The following is a 21,277-nucleotide window of genomic DNA, read 5'->3' on the forward strand; positions in this document are numbered from 1 at the left end:
AGTTGCTATCCATCCTCGGGGGAATCGCTCTGCCTGATGACCATTCAGGAACTGAACCCACAGGTTAACAATTTCAAGAACCTTTATTGAAACCAACATTCAAATAGTATCTTAAGGGTGAAATTCTGTTTCAGCAAAACCAATTTAGCAATTCCAAATATATATAAAAACATTGAAAAATTAATCTTGTTAAAGGTGATAATGTCCCCTTTCCCCATTTTATCTGCTATACTTCATTGCACCAAATAAACAGGGAAGACTTTTAATCATCTGCACCGAAAAAAAAGTTGCATTTTGACAAGTGCCAAAAGTCAGAAATCACATCAAATCGGTGTCTAATTATAGGCTTAATGTGGTGTACCTAAGGCTTCCAACACAACAGTCCCCAGCCCAGTGTGAACCCCCACCGTCTTGAGGCGTCCCAAAGCTTGACTTTGCTGGACTAAAGGCTCAGGGACCTTTACCTATGAAAACGAAGAGGTGCAGGACTTCTGGAAAAGTAGAAAGAGGCAGTAATTAAGCACTCGCTTCCAGTATCTCAGCAGTGGTCTGGCTTCACCAGACCGAGGGCCCAGGTCGTCTCTGAGTTGGGCCCAAAGGGGTGAGCTGCTCGTGGGGAGAAGCCACACACACTGCCATGTAAAACAGGTCAAAGGTATACTTATTTTAGGGTTGAAACATAACTGGGTGCTCCACAGCAGAGTTAGTATCAGGTCAAGACTCGCGTCTGTCGGCTTTTCAGATATTAAACATAGAAACGAGCACAGTGTGTATCTGTGTGCCAATTTAAAAGCTTTACCAGTATTTAAAAATATACATATATATGGCCAAGAGTTTTACAGTTACTCTTAATAGATAATCCTTTAATTTGTCTACAAATAGTATATAAAGGGAGGAATGGACTCAGGGCAGAGGGAAGTGGCTTGCCCACGGCCCTGCCCCAGCCAGAGTGCACGCTCCTGTCTACACCTCGGAAGCAGCGGCAGGGGCGGCGGGAGCAGCTCGGGCTCAGGTCGGCATCGCGCCGAGCCCGCCGTACCCCGCGGCCTGCCCACACTGAACGCTGACCCAAACAGATGGCGGAGACTGCGCTGCCTCTCTGGTGCAGCAGCACAACAGAGGACCCGGAAGGTTCTAGAGCTGACTTAACGAAAAGTTGTATGTAACCTCGTCACGGCTTACGCTTAGGTTTTAGAAAAATAAGCGCAAGCATTTCAAGTGGCGGGCACTTGGAATTCTAAGTGTTCTTTGTGAACAACGAGTGTTTATGGGAACGTGGGGGAGAAATGGTACCACCTACAAGGACGTGGGCAGGAACCCCAGCTGTCATGCTACAGACCCATCCAATGAGACCAATCAACTGCCCGTCTAAAAAGCCTGGCTTTCAGGCACAAATTTGTGCAAAAATCCCAGCGAAGGACAAACAACAGTCATTTCTCTTGCGTTAGCTGTGGCACGGCTCACGTTTTCAGTACAGCTTCATCTTCCCTGAAACAACACCCGGTACAGTCTCAAAGCAAACACTGGATTTTATCTTAAGCTCTCCGGTTCTTCTACCTGTGGATGGTCATCTTCCGGGCGCTGGGCCCCATTCTGGAAGGCCCCCGTCCGCTCAGCCTCCTGCGGAGGGGGAGCCCCGGGGTGTGGCTCGGGGCCGCTAGGCTCCAGGCCATCTGGCTCCGGCGCCCCGGACAGATGCTCCAGCTTTTCTAAGTCTTCAACGTGACTGACTGAGCTGGTCTCGCTCAGAGCATCGGAACCTCTCAGAGACCTCTTAAAAGGCTTCTGGCCTAGAGAAAGATGCACGGACAGTGCTGAAAGCCCTCCGTCCAACAAGTGGTTGCTTTATTTAATCGCAACTGCTTCCGGAGACACCCCCGCGCCCCCCAGCTCTGAGGCTCCAAAGTGATGAGGTGAGAAATGAGAACCGACAGGACACCGACACGGCTCCCAAGGTCATGGTCAGGAGAAGTTCAGGCGAGTAAACACCAGGTTAAACACGATGCCAGTTCTCAAGACCCGAACTTCCCCCTTGGGCTGCCACGGAGAAAGTTCTCCCAGGCTGAAGCCCCAGGCTACTGCAATGGTTACAGGGACGGCTGGTCCTCAGTGAGGAGGAACAGCACATGGGGTCAAAGCACCAAGAAAACGCAGGAACACAGGTAACACCCAACAGGACAAGCCTCCCAAGATGCAAGGGTCTGTGTTCGCAAGAGAACCAACGGTTCTCTTCAGCCTTAATCAACTCAGAAGACGCGCTGTACCTGGAAGTCTCTGCTTGGCGCGAGTGCCCGAGGGCGTCTGCGGTGGCGTGACCCCCGCGCCTTGCGCCTTGTAGACGTACGTGTGTTCCGTGGACTCCAGGGAGCCTGCGAGGAAGGGGAGAGAGCGGTGTGCAGTGCAGAGGCCCCCGGCTCCGGCCGCCCTGAGAGCCGAACCCCCGCAGCCTCGTTCCCCAAGAAAGTCGCTCTGGCCGTTGGGCCTCGCAGGCGGGCAGGGCAGAGCCCCTGGCCGTCGGAAGCGCGCCGCGAAGCGGAGAAAGCCGACCTAGCGGCCGCGCTCGCGAGGCCCAGCCCTGCCGGCCCGTTTCACCCTCACGTCCCCAGGTGTCCTGGGCACACTCAGCTCCGGCGTGGCCCACGCGTGCCTGGGGACCACGCCCCGGTGGGAACGGTACTGTAGCAGCAGGGACCAGACGGCCCTTGGCTGACGGCGGGCGCTTGGAGCGACACGGATCCCCTGTCACACTCATGTGTGCTCACGGTTTCCTGGGGGGGGGGGGGGAGGGGGCACGTGCAGGGAACTGTCCCCCCAACACAGGGAAGAAGGGGACCTGGAGGCGCACGTCACCGTCCCCAAACCCCAGCAACCAGTCCTCCTTGCGGGGTGCCTGGTTCAAAATGAGCTGGTCCAGGGCTACAGACTGGACTACAATCTCGTCACCTCCCGTTTCCACAGCAGCCCCTTCCTGGGGCAAAGCACTCACGGGGACGGCAGGGAGTACTGACACCCAACACTGAACACGACGCCAGGGGCACTGGAGAGTCCCGACAGCTGAGTGGCCACGTTCAGACCGGCCCGCAGGAAGAGGGGTCTGCCGCGGATGGGGGGCAGGGCGGGAGGTGGGGGGGGACCTGCTTCTGTGCTGCCGCGGCTGCTGCGGTGGAAGAGGGCAGACCCACCAGGCCTCCCGAGACAGACGCGGCCCCGGAGGAGCAGGAGCCGCGCGCGCGCACCAGGCTTCCTGGCTTGAGCGGGGGATCCCGGGAAGGACTCACAAGGTCAACGGACCCGGGGCGGCGGCGGTCCTACCTGCCGTTAAGTTGAAGGTTCTCCCCTTCTGTGAAGCTTGTACCGGAGAAAACCAATTGAGTACGGATCCCACGACAGGGATCTGCCGCAGCACCCCCTGCAGAGCAGAACCACCGCTCGTGAGCGGCCCGCCGGCCCGCTCCCGGCCTGACGCGCCCGACGCCCCCTGCGAGTCTGCTGCCCAGCCTCACCTCTTCCAGCAGCCGCTCCTCGTTCGCCTTCTGCAGCTGAACCTGAGCTTCCTGAATCCCTTTCCGAACCACCTCCGTCATGTTTTCCAGAAGCTGTGGTAGGACCGAGAAAGGGATTACTTGTCTAAGCTTCCTGCCCGGGACCTAGAAGAACTATTAACACAGCACCGGGGACGGTTTTCAGAACTGTTAGTCAACGGAATTCTACACTTCTGGATGCCAGGGTACGAAGTAAAACCGGCGAGCGAACACAAGAGGACAAAATGCCCCGCTAAGGAGGAGACACCTTGGTGACTGGCCCCATCTGCCAGGAAAAGGAGGAGAGAAACCACCTGCCCGATGATCTCAATGTCACATCCACAGAAAAGAGACACACGCGTCACAGTCATGGAAATGGGATCAGAAGTGACACAGCGGGTTGGGAGAAACTTCAGGAAGCCCACCCAACGATAAAGCCGGCTCCTCGGCCTCATGGCAGACTTCCCGCTCCCCCCCTCCCTAGCAGCCACGGGCCACCACGCATGCCTGTCTCCTCAGACCCATCCTGCTGTCGTCCCTCCTCTGCTCCTGAGTGATTCCTAGTGACTCACATGTCCGGTCTGCAGAACGTCCACCAGCTAGGCCTCCATGCCTGCTGGCCAGCAGAAGCAGGTCTATCCCTGGCGGGAAGTCCTGTCATCCGAAACACATGCCTCACGCAGCCCCGGGTCCAGCTGCGACTGCAGTCTTCCCTCACCTCGTCAGGCAGATGCCACTGCGTCTTCCCCAAATGCTCAGCTACGCCTAACTTCTCCACGGCATTCGCCACCCTACTTGGCTACATGGACCTCTTCCCCCGAGCCACGAGCCCACTGAGGGCAGGGACTGCATCAAATGCTCGGGGGGTTCTGGATTCCTGGTACAATGCTTGGCTCATTGGAACCATTTCTGCACTTTTTGGGAACGGACACGTATTTCTGAGGGTAGCTTCCTCCTTCGTGACCCCAGCTGGCTGCCCAGTGAAGACCCAGGAGAGGAACGAGGCACAGATTAGTCTTACAGACCCTTGAGTTTTCCTCGATTTCTCGGGCTGTGACCGCAATGGTCTCCACCAGTTCAGAAATGTCCACGTCGTCGCTTGCCATCCCAACGTAAATACAGCTCTTCATGCTTTTGTACTCCGGGCCTGTGGGAAGAGACCACCACCTGCCTTGGCTCCCAAGTCCTCGGTCAGAAGGCTACCTGGGGCCACTCTCCTGTACAATGGCATGACCGCGCACAAAGGCACCTCCCTTACGGGGTGAGGACAAGGATACTAATGAGGACGTGGGTGCCCCAAGAGGCTGCAGAAGGGGAAGGGAGCTAGCTCACTCTAGAAAGAACTCAACTATCATTTCTTCCGAGGAAACAGAGCCCAACGGCCTTTAAGCCAGTTAGGAGACAGCCTTTGGAAGTTCATAGTGGACTTATAAAAGTAGTAGTTACCCATTTTAAATGTAAGGTCGGATTCCAGTTCATTTAACTTTTTCAGGAGTCCAGCATGGATTTTTTCCCCTTCCGGATCTAATTTCAAACTGCTCTTATCATCATTAGCATGTTCATACCTACAAACAATATCAAATAACAGTATTTCAGTCTAAAAGATCAAATGCCTCTTCAGACACAGGATTGCAGGTAGAGTATAAGCTACTGAAGTTTTCCAAGGTGAGTGAGACAAATGGGCACAGGAGCCACTCGGAGCGTCTCAAGGCAAGGAAGGTACAAGTGTCCGGTCCACGAAGCTCAGGCCAGATCTGGAAGCCTCATCGTTTGTAATCGAATCACGGAGTCTTACGGCCCCTGGGTGGCTGTCGGTTGAGCACCTGACTCTTTTGATTTTGGCTCCGGTCACGATGCCAGGGTCAGGGGACTGAGCCCTACGTCGGGCTCTGCACTGAGCGTGGAGCCTGCTTAAGATACATTCTCTCTTTCTCTCTCTCTGCCCTTCTCCCCTACTTGTGCTAGCTTGCTAGCTCTCTTAAAAAAAAAAAAAAAAAAAAAAAAGCCAAGCAATTAGGGGCCTTCCCTCCTGGAAGGAGAGGAAAGCAGGCACAGGGCTAAGGGTACACGCAGCACTCCAGGGGACCGAGCAGCGTGCCCCACCGGCGAGCTGGTTCTCGGTCTTAGGGAGCCGTGCTGCTCCGTACCCCACAGTAGTAACCGTCCGTCAGCTGTGCACTTGTATGGTCTCCCCAGTAACCTGCAAGCCGGCACAGAAAATACAGCGACAACTATTTCATGAGCGCGAGGGTGGCCACACCGCCACCGCGCTGGGCTTTTCTACGTGTCCAAAACATCTCGCTGCATTTCCAGGGGACACCGACACCGTGACCTCACATATTCGCCTCCGATTTCCAAGCCGGTCCACAAAATGACCCGCCAACAGTCTTGACACGGCTAAGAAGAGTCAACCCCCGCCAGGAGGCCGAACCCGTACCTGACAACCCCTATGCCGGGCCAGTTGGGGTCATCGACGTATAAGAGGCCCGCAGTCCCTGTCACCTCCTGTTTGAACTCCTCCCGCAGCTGCAGCGTGCAGGTCAGGACCGGCAGCTTGCTCTGGATGCAGGCTACCAGCTGATCCACGTCCTCTCCCCGAGTTCCTAAAACTGAGAACGACCCCGGGCGTTAGCGAAGAGCGGGAGGAAGGGTTCCCACTTCTGCCGTCAGAAAGGTCAGCTGGGCCGCGGGGCCTCCCGTGAGCTGGAGCAAAGGTGTAACCTAAAAGCCGCTAAGCCCATAGGGAACATCGGTGTTAACGACTGAGGCAGGTGGCATCCGGGCGCAGACGCCGTTCTGTCTCGCACCGAAGACCAGCCCCTCCGTGTGACGCAAACTCTCAGTCTCGGCCCAGGACTCCGCCAGAGTCTACGCACAAGGCTCCTCGCGCAGGCTACGAAGAGGCACGCACGGTAGCATCCCGGAGAGAGAGGGATTCTGGCAGGCGTGTGTGCGGGGCAGCAGGAGGGCGGGGTGATGACAACAGCACCAAGGACAGCCCGAGAGCCCCTGGGGCTGCAGGGAGCCCACCTCGCTGCCCCTTGCTTGCGACTCAAATGTGGCAAGTGACTACATTAAGCCTCAGTACGTGATGCCCGGCCTGGGGGCCGCCGGACCCACTGGCATGTTCTTCGGCTCAGCGCCCGGTCCCATGGGAGGGATTTCTCCGGCCATGGCTCCCTGGAACCAGGGTGCCACTCTGGCCTACGGCACCTGGTCTCCCAGTGTCGGAAGTGGGATGACCCCAGGGGCGGCTGGCTTCTCCCCTGGTGCTGCTTCGGATGCCAGCGGCTTCAACCCGGGCTACTCCCCGGCGTGGTCCCCCTCACCGGGCTCCCAGGGCCCCTCGAGCCCCTACGTCCCCTTTGTCAGGTGGTGCCACATCTCCAGGCCACTCACCCACATCTCCTGCCTACGAGCCTCGCTCCCCCGGGGGCTACACACCCCAGAGCCCCTCCTACTCCCCGACCTCTCCGTCCTACTCTCCCACCAGGCCTAACTATAGCCCCACGTCACCCAGCTACTCCCCAGCTTTGAGATCTGGATGCCACCGGCCATCTTCATGATGGGCTTTTCTTGGCAGGACAGTGACCCACATTTCCCTATACTGAGGTCTTTGGGTAAAGACCAAAAATGTTGAAAACATTCCATGAAAAAACAGCAAACATTTGTTGAAAATCTTCATCTTGGAAAAAAAGACAATCAGATTTTTAATCTGATTTTTAAGACCTACTCCACTATGGCAAACACGAGTCCCCCTAAGACATTTCACACATGTGATCTGGTTTCAATCTTCACACGGCTACAGTGAGGCCGCGGGAACAGTCCTGGAGGAGAAGCTCGCTCAAGATCCCACACGCGTGAAGCGGCGACAGAAGTATATGCGCCCAAGACTTTCTGTCGCACAAGCCCACGCACCTGCCGCTCTACCGCTTTCCCAAACACCTAAACGTGGAGGCCCTCAACCTTCTCTGGTCCGCCCTAATCACCAGGGGAGCTTTAAAAAATAGAGACGCGTGGGCTCCATGCCCCATGGACCAGAATCCCCGGGGTGGGGCCCGGCCGCCGGCAGCTGGCAAAGCTCCATGGGTGAGTCTCACGTGAGGTGTGGCCGGAGAACCACGGAAGGGAAGACGAAGGGCCACAGGACGCCAAAACATAGGAACTCCAGTGACTTTAGAAGTCTACTTCTGGGAAGTTCTGCTGGAAAGCTCGTCTACCCAAATTTAGCCCAAAGGCAAAGAAAAAGCCTCTTCAAAGAAAAAGAGTATCACAAGGGAAAGGAAACCAGGCCACAGCATGGACCTGAACGGACACGTCAGTGTCGCTCCCGGAACAAGGGAGGACAACCGTGGAGAATGGCTGGTTACCTGCTGCTGTCGTCAAGGGGCTGAACCGAATGCACACACCCTCCACTTCCAGGTCCATGACGGTGAGGCCGCTTGCAGGCACCAGCTGCTTCAGCTGCTCTCCCAGCTGCGGGGACACGGGCAGAGTGACGAGGGCCCGCACGGAGGGACTCCCGGCTCCCCCCACAGGCCCTCATGCGCTCAGCCCCAGACCCAAGAGACTCCCGGGGGCGAGGTTCCCTGAATCTTCTCATTCTCTTGCTTATGGCAACTTTTTTTTTAAAGACACTAAGTTTTATGTTTTTAATTACTAAAAAATATAAGTTCATTGTAGGCAAATCTAGGAAATATGGGTAAACCCAAAGAATAAGATAAAAATGACCCACAACGCACCAGTGAGAATACCCACTGTTGACACGTAATATACCCATCCCGTTCTGTCTCTATATTTTGCGTCGCCGCGAAACGTTTTGTTCGACATGCTGTGTGGTAACCTGCATTTTTTCCTATAATCTGCGATGACCATTTCCTTTCTGCCGTATATGTCCAGCTAAACAGTTTATTCCGGCTGTTTCGATATCACGGCACAAACGTATCCTAACTTCCTCATGAAGCCCGAGGCGGGGCAGGAGCCCGTTATGCTAGGACCGACACAGCTGTGGTGGACGCCCTGACACAAAAACCCCGGAGGCACAATTTCAGTGTCCCAAGGCAGCCACAGCACAGTGCGTTCGGTCCACACTGTCAGGTGCCCGGTGGTCAGGGGGCTCTGGCTCTCGGGCCTCCTGACATCGCTCCAGGCGCCCACCACAGCCGCGGTCCCCGTCGTGCGGGTAGTCTGCGGCCTCACTACGTAGCAGCAAGGAAATGGTCACCGAGGGAATGATTCTGCAAGGCCCTGCCGGAATTCGCGTGGCATGCCGAGCAGTGATGTGATCAGAAGCCCTGGAAGGAAGCCCAGTGCCTTTGCAGAAGCATCCTTCCTACGGGCCTGACTTCCCAGACACGTCCACGCATCACTCCATCTGGGATGCAGACGAGAGCACGTGGCCCCCGTTCTTACCCAGCGGTTCAGGGCATCACAGGAATGTCTCTCCCGGCCGACCGTTGAAGGTGCCATGTTAGGCACCGGGACAGCTGTCGGCACTGGATCTGACACCAAAACACAGAAAAGAGGGTTCACCTTCCGGAAACACAGCTCCACACACGCTCCTCAAAGCCCCTTTCACTGAGCTCCCAACACTAACCCAGGAGAAAAGCCTCAAATACTACAGAAATCAAGTGCTGACGTCACAGGGAATGGATAGAAAAAAATGAGTACGTACATACAGGTGTAGTGTTGTCCATCCTTAAAAAGGAAGGAAATTGTCCCGTGCTCAATACAGATGAAACGTGAGGGCGTTACATCACGTGAAATAAGCCAGTTACACAAAGACTCACACTGTATGATTCCACTTCTATGGGGACCCTGAGGTAGCCAGACTCAGAGACACAAAGTAGATGGTGGCTGCCAGGGGCTGGAGGGGAGTGTCTAAGGGGTGTGGAGTTTCAGTTTTGCAAGACGTACAAGTTCCGGAGGGCTGCTGAACAACCACGTGAATCTGTGCAGCATTACTTAACTGTACACATTTTACCACAAGTAAAAATTTTTGCATGTTTTTATCTTACAGAAGGGTTTTTTTAGCTTTATTTTTAGAGAGACAGAGTGTGAGTAGGGGAGGGGCAGAGAGAGAGGGAGACACCGAATATGAAGCAGGCTCCAGGCTCCGTGCTGTCGGTACAGAGCCGGATGTGGGGCTCGAACTCATGAACCGGGAGATCATGACCCGAGCTGAAGTCGGATGCTTAACCGACTGAGCCACCCAGACGCCCACAGGAGGGGATTTAAGCTTCCACAGTTTTTTTCTCGGGGAAAATATAACACCTGAATACTGTCTCACAAATAGAATTCTTAGTCTCATTTGTGAAGTTTTTCTTTAAAGGAACTTCCAGAGGAAATCAAAATGTAACACTGTAAGTTACCAGCTAGTCTATCAACCCCTATGCGAGGGAAGTCGGAGCACCTGAGAGCACCCCAAGCGGGCCTCACAACAGACTTCTCCTCTTTTCAAATGGCCAGGGCGCCTACTCCTGCCAGGCGGTGTGCTGGGCACGCCAGATATAAGGAAGTGTCATCTAGCTGTTTACATTCTACTGAAGAAATACCATAAAGAAAGAACTGAAATCACCATATATTGTTGTTGGTGCCATGAAAGAAGGCGGGGACTCCGATACAGCATGATGGAGTCGCCTTAGCATGGACAGGGAAGGCCTCTCTAAGGAGGTGCACCTAACGGAGACCTGAATGGTGATAGGGAGCCAGCCAGAAGAAGAGTGAAGGGAAATGTGCTCGAGGTAAAGGGAACAGCAAGTGCAAAGGTCTTGCTCTAGGAAAGGGCACAATATTCTAGAAACTCAGAGAAGACCAGTCTAAGTCACAATGATCGAGAGGAGAGGTGGCCTAAAAGGAAGTCAGAGAAGACGGCAAGGGCTGGACTCCATAGGCCTTACAAGGCCTGGTACTGAGTCTGGACCTTATTCACTAGAAATAGTAAGAAACTGAGGGTCTGGGCAGCGGAAGGGCGCGAATGGATTCCCACATGTACTGCCCAGTCTGACCGCATGCAGAGAATGGGCTGGAATGGGGTATGTGCAGTACACAGAAGTGACAGATCAGTCGAGCGGGGACCGCGGCTGTCCGGGTGAGAAGTAACGGTGCCCTGGACTAGGCTGGTGGCGCTGGGGCACCCTGTAAAAATAGAGATTCCTGGATCCAACCTCATGAATCAAAGTATCTAGGAAGTAGAACCCCCAAATCTCTATTTTCTTTTCTTTCTTTTTTATGCTTAACATAGTTTACGTTTTAAATAATTTAAAATACAGTGTAAACATACATTAAAAACACGATGGCAAATGAGCGTGAAAACATGAGGTTATTTGTGTGTGTGTGTACCCGTGCACGCATCCTAGTCTCTCTTCACTCATTCTAGCACTAGGTCTAGGGACTGGCATTTGGAAACCACTGGTTTGATCACAGGAAACTATCACTAAAATGCTATTAAGGCACTTAGGACCAGAATTCTTGTGACAATCATTAACATTTTCTGAAAAAATGATGACTGCAGATTTTAGCAGTCAAAATATTTTGGACCATCTATGTAACTTGAAATGGTTTAAAATCCAAAGCCCTTAGACACAAATACAAAAATTATGCTTTTTAAAGTCACCTACCTGAGCCTGGTAATTCCTGGAAAAATCTGAACACCACTACTGGAGAGCTGAGCTCATCTTCCACCTGAAAAATACAATCTGATGTTACCAATTAACATTACATCCAACACCTGCAAAATGAAACAGTGAGTTTGAAAAGCAGGCTACAGATAGCATAGGTTCTTTGTAAACACGTAAAATTCAAAGGTTAATTTCAGTTGCTACAGAAATAGAAATCAAGGGTTTAGTAAAATTCCTAGAAATAATTATAAGCCGGTTCTGAGAACACATTCCTGGATTATGACATCTGACAGAGGTATACTGAAATTAAGGCAGGAGCAAACTGTAATAATAATAAACAGAGGCCTGCCATTAAAGATCAAAGAAGAGGAAAAAGAAGAACCAGAATCAGTGCTGGGAGAGTGGAAGCTTTCAACAACCTAGAAATTATGCTAACTTAAGCAGGACTGAAACTTTAAGAAAAAAAAATTTTTTTAAATGCTTATTTATTTTTGAGACAGAGACAGAGTGTGAGCAGGGGAGGGGCAGAGACAGAGGGAGACACAGAATCCGAAGCAGGCTCCAGGCTCCGAGCTGTCAGCACAGAGCCCCACGCGGGGCTCAAACCCACAAACCGTGAGATCATGACCTGAACCGAAGTCAGACGCTTAACCGACGGAGCCACCCAGGTACCCCTGAAACTTTTTATATAGTCACAAACAAAAAGAGGAAAACTCCTTTCTTCTCACTTTGTAAAACTCTCAGAACAGGATGTAAATCCTGCTGGTAATGAAGATAAACAGTCTAGAGCTGAGTCTAAGTATTTCCTAAATCATTGAAGTGGTACTTATGTTCAGGACAGGCATCCTTCATTAACTTCATTAGCAGATTTCATCACAGACGAAAATGTTCACTGCATGAAGCCAAGCCAGCGCTAAGTTCACGGACACCATCGAACAGTGGAGCGGCTCATCAGCTCCACTACGGGGTCAGGATACAAAGGGAACAGCAATGTTCTTGACAGAATATGGCACACAGGGACAGATGTCTAAGCACTCAACAGTTCTAGTTATAAAGCCTATTTTCCAAGGCTCTGTGTGTGATGTCTCCATAGTGGAAACGCTAACTTGCAAAGCCAGGAAGTAGCTGGCCCAAGGTCTGTGCTGTTAACCTGTCAACGGAACACAGGGATGTGATTTAGGCCAAGCAAAATGTGTATCAAATTTGCCACCTTATTAAGCTGATTGCTGTGTTACCTATCTATCATCTCCTTTAACTTTCATGTGAACATAAATCTATTAATGCTTTTTTTTTCTCTTAGTACTTTTAACACTTGGAGAGCCTTAATATTTAAATAGAATGGAGTAAATCCAAGAAGCAAATAGAAACAAAAGCAATAAAATTCTATGCCCATTCCCCGAACCTCAGGATGAATGAAGCAGTATGATTTGAGTAACCAGACTTCTATATATAGTCTAATACAGTCTTGGTTTCTTATTTCTTTGAGCTCAGTGGACTCAAATGTCAGTGCATGAGAAATACTGTACATGGTTATAAACAGAGAATTCTGGCTCTAGCAACATGGCAGACTGAAATGCTGGATGACATATACCAAAACCAAAAAAAAAAAAACCCCAAAAACCAAAAAACCCAACATAACCACTGCTAAGCTCACAAAAACAGTGACTCGAGAAAGAAAACAAAGAATATCGTCAGCGGAGCAGGGGCTGGCGGGCGGGGAGCAGGGAGGGGAACCCGCTGTAACACCCAGGGTCTTCGGGCCCGTGTGCAGATGGTGGTGAGCGCACGTCATGCCAGGACCCCTAAAGGAGAAGAGGGGCAGAAAAGCTCAATCTGCCGACCAGCAAGAGGGCTTCCTGCGGCCTGAGGCTCCGTCTACACAGGGAGTAAAATGCACCACAGAGCGAAACGTCAGGTATGCACTGCCACGGGCCGTACGTGCCATTTGGTGCGGGAGTCCCGAAGCTGTGGAACTGACAGACGGACCTTCGCCCGTCACACATGAGAAAAACATGCAGCTCATAATGAAAAGTGAAGCACACACCCGGCAGCAGACGCAACAAGGGACAATCTGTGCTCCAAAAGGAAACATACTCTGACGACCGTGCTTAGAGAAATGAGGACCAGGAAGCATAAAAACAAAAACAAAAAAGGAAAGAAAAAGAAAAAAGGACGTCCAAAAAGGGAACAATGACTTAACAAGAGCTCAAGGGAACACGCTGGAAGGAGGCAGGTATCACTGAAAGTGAAAACACGGCCGACACAGATGAGAGGCTGCTCAGGTGCCAGGACAGGAGGCAGAGGCGGGAAGGAGGAGAGGGGCTGAAGGAAGACGGACCCGTGACAATGTTCACTATGCTGGTGAGATCGGAGAAGGAGGTCATTCATATATGAAAACGCAAACTGCACAGAATTAAAAAAAAAAAAAAGACTCCTCAGCTTACATGAGCACAAGTCCCAACCAAGCAGGATCTACACAGTCCTCACTCGGACACACCATGGCCACGGTCAAAGTAGCAGAAGCTGGAGAGCCTCAAGGACAGCAGAGACGTAAGTGCCGCACGGGGCTGAGACTTGCAGGTGTGAGGGTGAAATACCCTATTTCCCCCTTAAGCGCGAGTGTGGGACGCAGCCCACGTGCCACCGAGCTAGCACAACAGCAGCCTCAGTGGCGGCTGCGGACAAGACCTACACTGACACACGGACAGAGGGGCTCCCCGCGGCCTCCCTGCGCCCCGGAGGCGGCCCCGGGCCCTGGTGAGCTGGGGAAGCGGGTCGGCGCTTCGGGCCTGAGAGGCTCCCCCAGGGCCGGCCGCCTACATGGGCAAGAAGACCCCCGGGGAGCTTGCGGAAGGAGCCACTGTGCACAGACGCGGCTAATCTCACACACCCCGGGGTCAAGTCCTGGCTGTGCCACATACCAACATGTGGCTCAGGACACGACCACACCGCCACACAGAGACGGAAATAACACCGCTCTGCCACAGTGATATCTCGAGAACCCGAGGACGCGGTATCTATGTAAGCACTACACAGATATTGTGGCGACAGAAGACATTTAATACTGACCTGTATTTTACGGTGCCTTACAATTTTCATGTTGCTTTCTCATACGCTATGCTGATACGCCCTTCGTCACGAGCCACTGAAGGAGGACAAGTGCTAACTTCTGTAAACTGACCGGACACAGACTGGTCCACCGGTTAAGAACACGGGCCTCGGAGTGTGAATCACAGCTCTATCCCATCCTAGCTGTGTGGCAGGAGCAAGTCACTTAACTTCTCTGTGCCTTAGTTCCCTCGCCAGTAAAGATGCGGCAGCCGCTGCAACCGATTCCCAGATCAGACTGACTTAGGCTCCAGTATCTATGCCAAGTACCCGGCACAGTACACAAAACCGTGAAACAAAAACAAGACAAAAGTCCCTGCCTCTACAAAGCTTTGACAGAGAAAAATAGACAATGAACAAATATACGACTTCAGGTAGTACTAACTGCCACGAACAACAAAACCCAGGGGACAGAGTGAGGGGCAGTGGGAGGCCTGCTTTAGGGGGGATGGCCAGGGAAGACCTCTCTGAAGAGGGGGTACTTGAACGAACACCTCAAGGGTAAGAAAGCAGGCATGAAATGAATTGAAGGGAACAGTGTTTCCAGGTAGAAGGAAGAGCAAATACGAAGGCGGCTGCTGTCAGGGTTAAATGAAGGAACGTGTGTGCTGGGCGCCACGCGTGGTACACGTGGTACACGGCGCACATTTCACGAACAGCTGCTGTGATGACAATTATTACCGGAGTCACAGTGCCTCACAGTGTTTGCCAGTTACTGTGTATCTACGGAGACGAGCATCCACGGGAAGGAGGGATGCAGCAGGGCTCATGCCCGGACCGCGTACCGCCTTCCAAAGATGCTCCAAACCCTCTGGTGATTAACTAGCACCAGCACAACCTCCCTGCCTGGAGAAGGACAGGGGGGCAGAGGGGGCGTGAGGAGGAGCCCAAGTGGGCTCAGTGAGGGAGGGGAACAAGGCCCACAGGCCCGGCACCACCTTGATTCCTGCCATCTTGCTCATGCTAGTCTAGTTTGGGCTTCTCTGTTTACAACCAAAGGAGTCCAACCAACATACCTTTGCCGACAACTGAGCTCACAGGCTTAGGCAGCAAAGAAAATGACTCCATGTCATAGGGCGTCAGTGGTACGGCTGAAATTAGAACCCAAGTCTCCTGACTTACATTCATCCCTCTGCTTCTCCAAGGGGCCACTCTCCTCTTCCAAGCTAGAACCTGGGTCATCTCAGGTCAACTGAAAAGGCTCCAAGCTCCTACTCAGAAGGCAACGCACAGCAGCGCCCCCCTCAGGCACTTAAAGCAAACCGTGCACTAAAATGGAATCAACTATATCAACTCGAACCCCAGAAAAACTCAAGTATTAGTTTTAAACTTAACTGCATCTTGCAGGATCGTCAAAGTACCACTCAGTGGCCTTATTTAAATTAGAATCTGACCTCTATTTCCTGAAATTCTAAAATATAACGAGGCGAAACACGAGAACATTCAAACCTGAACTGATACTTCGTTATTAGCCCTGCTAAATCCTCACGTCCTGGGTCTAATAACTGCCCTTAAGCAGCAATGTCTGATAGATTCTGGCATATTTTAGGAGGATACTGGGGGAATAAAAAACAAGGCCACGTGATCTGTTCCTTATTCCCCAAACTGTGCAAATGGAAACTCTGGTGTCAGAAGGTTTCAGAAAAAGTTGCCCCAAACACTATGAGAGACAAAATGACTTTTCATTTCAGTAATATGAATGTTCTAAAATCCTGGGCAGAGGAAGTCAATAGGGTTTGTTAGATTTTTGTGCAATTCTAAATTTTAACAGAACAAAACTACACACGATTGTATGAAAAGCACCACAGGGGTTCAGCATATGGTACAAATCTCTAGATTTGTGCTCTCTGCAGAGTTAGGTCATTGGTGCGTGAATCTGTTCTGAAGAATGTGGTTTTACTGGAGCTGTCACAATTCCACTGAGATGCACCCAATCTGGAGATCATTCCAAGTCACTGACGTTAAGTTATTAACTTCAAAAATGGATCAAATCATATATACTGTACCAAGATTTTGATGTGGTTCACTTTCTTCAAACTCTCTTGTAACCGTTGACTCTGCAAAAAAGACAAAAAATAGCTTCTAATTTTTATAATTTCATTAGATTATATGTATTTATTTAATAATTACTTAGGTTATAACTTCATTAGATTAATGATATCCATTAGATTGACACAACATATCGAAACATGGTGTCCATGATGGTTTTTGCAGGCCTGCAGACAAAGATCTCAGGCCGATAAAGCCATCTGTCACTCGATGGCTCCTGAGTTAGCTAAGGTGCCAATTCTTGCTTTTCCAGAACTGCAAATATTCCCTGATGATTTCAATTGAAAGTTACATTTGGGGCTTCCAGAAAAGCGGTTTCTTTCTTTTTTTTTTATTTTTTTATTTTTTTTAACGTTTATTTATTTTTGAGACAGAGACAGACAGAGCATGAATGCGGGAGGGTCAGAGAGAGAGAGGGAGACACAGAATCTGAAACAGGCTCCAGGCTCTGCACTGTCAGCACAGAGCCCGACGCAGGGCTCGAACTCACGGAGGTGAGATCATGACCTGGACCAAAGTCGGACACCTAACCGACTGAGCCACCCAGGCGCCCCCAGAAAAGCGGTTTCTAATGTGACTTTGTCGTACTAGCAACATAAGCCATTCTCTCGTTCAAAAACTGAGTAACTGGCAACAAAAGCAAAAAGAAACCAGTGGGACCACATCAAACTGAAAAGGTTCTGCACGGCAAAGGAAGCTATCAACAAAATGAAAAGGCAGCCTACTGAATGGGAGGACAAATTTGCAGACAATTTATCTGATAAGAGGATTAATATCCAAAATATATATAACGCAAGCAAAAAAACCCAAAATCTGATTTAAAAAATGGGCAGAAGACATGAACAGACTTTTCTCCAAAGAAGACATCCAGATGGCCAACAGGTAACATGAAAAGATGCTCAACATCACTCATCATCAGGGAAACACAAATCAATCACACAATGAGATATCACCTCACACCTGTGAGAATGGCTGAAAAGAAATAACAAATGTTGGTGAGGATGTGGAGAAAAGGGAACCCTTGTACCCTGTTGGTAGGAATGCAAACTGGTGCAGCCACTATGGAAAACCAGTACGGAGGCTCCCCCAAAAATTAAAAATAGAACTACCCTACGATTCAGCAATTCTACTTCTGGGTATTCATCCAAAGAAAGCAAAAACACCAATTTGAAAAGTTATCTGCACCCTCACCATCATGACAGCATTTTTTTACAAGTGCCAAGATAAAACAACCTAAGTGTCCATCAATGGCTGAATAAAAGAAAATATACAGCATGTAACATACATACACAATGAAATATTATTCACCATAAAAAAGGAATAAAATCTTGCCATCTGTGACAATGGTATGATTTGTCTTACATGCGGGATCTAAAACAAAACAAAACAAAACATGCAACTCATAAATACACAGAGCAGACTGGTGGTTGCCAGAGGCAGGGGTTGGGAGCTGGGAGAAATGGGTAATAAAGGTGACTTAAATTTTTGTTTAATGTTGTTTATTTTTAGAAGGAGAGAGAGAAAGGCAGAGAGACAAAGAGCGCAAGTGGGGAGGGGCAGAGAAAGAGGGACACACCGAATCCAAAGCAGGCTCCAGGCTCTGAGCTGTCAGCACAGAGCCTGACGTGGGACTTGAATCCACGAACCGTGAGATCATGACCTGAGCTGAAGTCCAATGCTCAACCGACCAACCCAGGCGCCCCAAGGTGGTTTCAAGATACAAATTTCCAGGGGCACCTGGCTGCCTCAGTTGGTAGAGTGTGCAACTCAACCTCAGGGTTGTGACTTCAAGCCCCACACTGGGTGTGGAGCCTACTTAAAATAAAAAATTATGTAATGATGTATAGTGATGTGTGTTAATTAGACTCGTACTTGTGGCAATCATTTCCCAATATATGCAAATATTGAATCATTATGCTGTATACCTGACACTAATATGTTAATTATAGCTCAAAAAACCCCACCCAAACTACTGAGTGCACATGTGTCCCAGGCACAGTACCTGATTCTGGGGAAGGAAAAGAAAAGGTAAGTGAGAGAACACAGCATTATTACGACTATTTGGAACACGAGGTCTGGAATAACCAAACCGGAGTTCAATACCCCACTTGTAGGACGATGAGTTAAGTTCATCTGCCACTTACTAGCTATGACCTTGGACAAGTCATTTAGCCTCTCTGGGCTTCAGGTCCCTCAGTTATAAGACGGGGAGGGCAGCAGCTATCTGACAGGGTGGTTATGGCAAGCGCCGGGAAGGGGTCTCTGGAGGGCAGCATGCACGTGAGGACTTCCGTCCTCACCGTTCTAGAAGCGTCCCAGCCCCAGACCTCTCATCACTGCCACGGGAATAAAAGAACATGTACTTCAGGGGTTCGGGGTTCATCCCTCCAACGCTTACTGAGTGTGGGACGCTGGAAAACCCCTCATGAACACTACTTGTTGGTGTGTTATCAGCGGACTTTCCACCCCGGTGGGGTTCAAATGAGGCGGTGCGTGTGCAGGGCACCGAGGTGGCTGCAGAGAAAATGAGTCCTGATGGCCTCCCCGGAGTATGAAGACGACGACAACGATGACGATGATGATGAAGGGAGGAAGCGGAGGAGGAAGAGGAAGAGGAGGAGGAGGAGGAGGAGGAGGAGGAGGAGCCGCCTGACTTCCACCACCCGGCACCTGGTGACAGCCGCAGGGGCTACATTTCCCTGCAGTTCCCACTACAGGGTCAGCGACAGGATGTCACTGAGGTCCTCGGCAGGGACTGCGAACCGCTCCGTGTGCCTGCAGGCAGACAGAGCTGCGGCGGCCTTGAGGGTTTGCCAGAAAATGTCTCATTATCTCCCTGCCCTCCGGAGGCCAAAGGGAATTGAAGGGCTCTCCTCCGAGGGCCCGAACCTTCCCCAAAGTGACTAAGTTACCGGGGAAATAAAGGCCTCTCCTTCCGAACAACCAAACTTCAACATGGGAGCCGATGGCCCAGTGAGGAAACTTTTCAGAAATGTGCTTTGGAAACATAATGACACAGACCTCAACATTACCTCATGTGACAATGAAACGACTTCCTTCAGAATCTCCCTATTGCATCAGAAACTAGCGTCAGGAGGAACCATCCTGACATGATGAACCAAGAGGCAGCTGCCACAGCAACACAAAAACACGGATTTTTCCTCACTATAAAAATGACACTTGAGGAAGTACCGATTCCACAGAACACGCTGCAGACCAAGGTTTATTCTTAAACCCATCCGCATGTGACCAGGCAACACTCCAAGAGCTTCGCATGCACAAGCTCATGAAGGCCTAACCATCTTTCACATCACCCCTGTCTCCCAGGTAAGCGAACGGACTTACAGAGAGGCGACGCCATGCTTTCAGACTCAGGTAGGACGCAGCTCGCAAACTGCATAAACGTGACCTCTTTGTTGCTTTCTAAACTGTAGCATAATTATACATATACTTTCACAATTAGAACACCTCATACAGAAGGAGAGTTAGAAGCATCTCTAGAGCCTTGCCATTTGGGAGCCCAAGACAGCTGGTATTAAAAATACGCAGGCAATCCATCCCCACCCCTAAGGCCGCCATATTTCCTTCCCCCTTCAAGAGACAGCCGGCTGGGGGCCATGTTAACTACCCCCCTCCGCCCCCCCTTTTGCTCCTTCTCCGCTCCTTGGCTCTCATCCCATCACTTCTTTCCTCATCCTACAATGACATGAGCATTCATCTAATCTGACTTCATCCGGCCACTAACGATGGGACACCCCAGCAGTCTCCCCCAGAACTTCCAACGGCGAATGTGCACTTCAGGTCTGCTTGCTTAGGAGATGCGAAGTCCAGACAACACGGTATTGGATGATGAGTAAGGCAACGAGGCAGTTTTCTGTCTCTGCCTTCGCCATGGAGTATCTGTGACTCATTTAAACTGCAGGTTTCTACTCACCAGCTGGCAGGCGTGCTTAATCCTCTCCACAATCCCATCAAGCCCCAAGTACTGTAAAGACAACCACAGCGGCAGGGCACGGAGCTTATCTGCTGGCTTGTTTGATGTAAGACCGGCAACTAAAGTCTGAAAAAGCCAATATGGGTTTATTAACCGAAGCCGATGATGTCACACAGCTGACGTAACTGGTTGGCATATTCCCATGCACTTTGTATGTGTCAGATGCTACGCCAGGCACTTGGCTTACACTAAACATCCGTCTGTCTAACAGTCTTGTGAGGGGAGTATTCTAGGCAGCCTAGCACCGAGACCTGGCTTTCAAGGGTTCATGGCTAAGGTGTGGCAAAGCCAGGAGGAGAATCCAGATGGGCCAGAGCTCTCAGGCCCCCAAGAGGTAGCCCCTTCCACGGCTGTTCTGAGTGTCCTCAAACACCTGGCCGTTATCGACCTAGAAAGACGTTAACTGTTTTAGTAAGAATCACTGAACTGATCCACTATCAAGAACCACTTAAAAAAAATATGTATTAAAACCTTCTAGACAATGGGGATCAAGAGCTTTAACTACTCTCAATACTAACGGCGCTTCAGGGAGCCTATTCTAAGGAAGTAATTTGAAATACAGAATGATGCTCACTATGTTAGTAACAAAGTTTGGAAACAAAGGAAGATTAAAATTGTAGTATTTAAAAGGCAGAATATTACAGAGTCATAAAAGGTCATAAAAAGTTCTTTGTACACACGGAGGCAAAGGGAGACAACAGAATAAATGCATTCAGTACAGTTCCACTTGTGTTAAGAACAGGGTTTTTTTGATAAAAAAAAGTCACAGAAATAGCATCAAGGATATTTCTACTTTTTCCGTATTTTGCTCCCAGACTCCATGCTGACTATTAGCCTCTCCCCACTCCCTCCCAGTGAGAGTGAGCTTACCAAGGCAGGATCGTCGTGTTTATAAAGGGTGACTGCAGGGACGGCCGGCAAACCCAGCCACGGGCCCGGAGTCAATGTCATGCTGTCACACTTGGTTGCAGCCTAACGAAGAAAAC

At 50.6% G+C, this 21,277-nt stretch overlaps 1 protein-coding gene across 4 annotated transcripts in view; it reads right to left on the bottom strand.

Moving 5' to 3' along the window:
* Positions 1–64: 64 nt before the first annotated feature.
* Positions 65–21,277, bottom strand: part of PDXDC1 (pyridoxal dependent decarboxylase domain containing 1) — a 51,112-nt gene continuing 29,899 nt past the window's right edge. For all 4 annotated transcript variants that reach the window (XM_027043195.2, XM_027043197.2, XM_027043194.2 and 1 more), the window contains exons 11-23: positions 21,162–21,263; positions 20,232–20,357; positions 16,255–16,305; positions 11,141–11,204; positions 8,934–9,022; positions 7,892–7,997; positions 5,959–6,130; positions 4,968–5,086; positions 4,547–4,668; positions 3,504–3,596; positions 3,313–3,409; positions 2,265–2,369; positions 65–1,790 (exon numbers count right to left, since the gene is read on the bottom strand). In XM_027043195.2, coding sequence (XP_026898996.1) covers positions 1,531–1,790; positions 2,265–2,369; positions 3,313–3,409; positions 3,504–3,596; positions 4,547–4,668; positions 4,968–5,086; positions 5,959–6,130; positions 7,892–7,997; positions 8,934–9,022; positions 11,141–11,204; positions 16,255–16,305; positions 20,232–20,357; positions 21,162–21,263 — 1,506 coding nt within the window. In that variant the 3' untranslated portion in view covers positions 65–1,530. The remainder of the gene's footprint in view (positions 1,791–2,264; positions 2,370–3,312; positions 3,410–3,503; positions 3,597–4,546; positions 4,669–4,967; positions 5,087–5,958; positions 6,131–7,891; positions 7,998–8,933; positions 9,023–11,140; positions 11,205–16,254; positions 16,306–20,231; positions 20,358–21,161; positions 21,264–21,277) is intronic.

This window comes from Acinonyx jubatus, chromosome E3 (genome assembly GCF_027475565.1).
Source record: "Acinonyx jubatus isolate Ajub_Pintada_27869175 chromosome E3, VMU_Ajub_asm_v1.0, whole genome shotgun sequence".
Lineage (NCBI taxonomy): Eukaryota > Metazoa > Chordata > Mammalia > Carnivora > Felidae > Acinonyx > Acinonyx jubatus.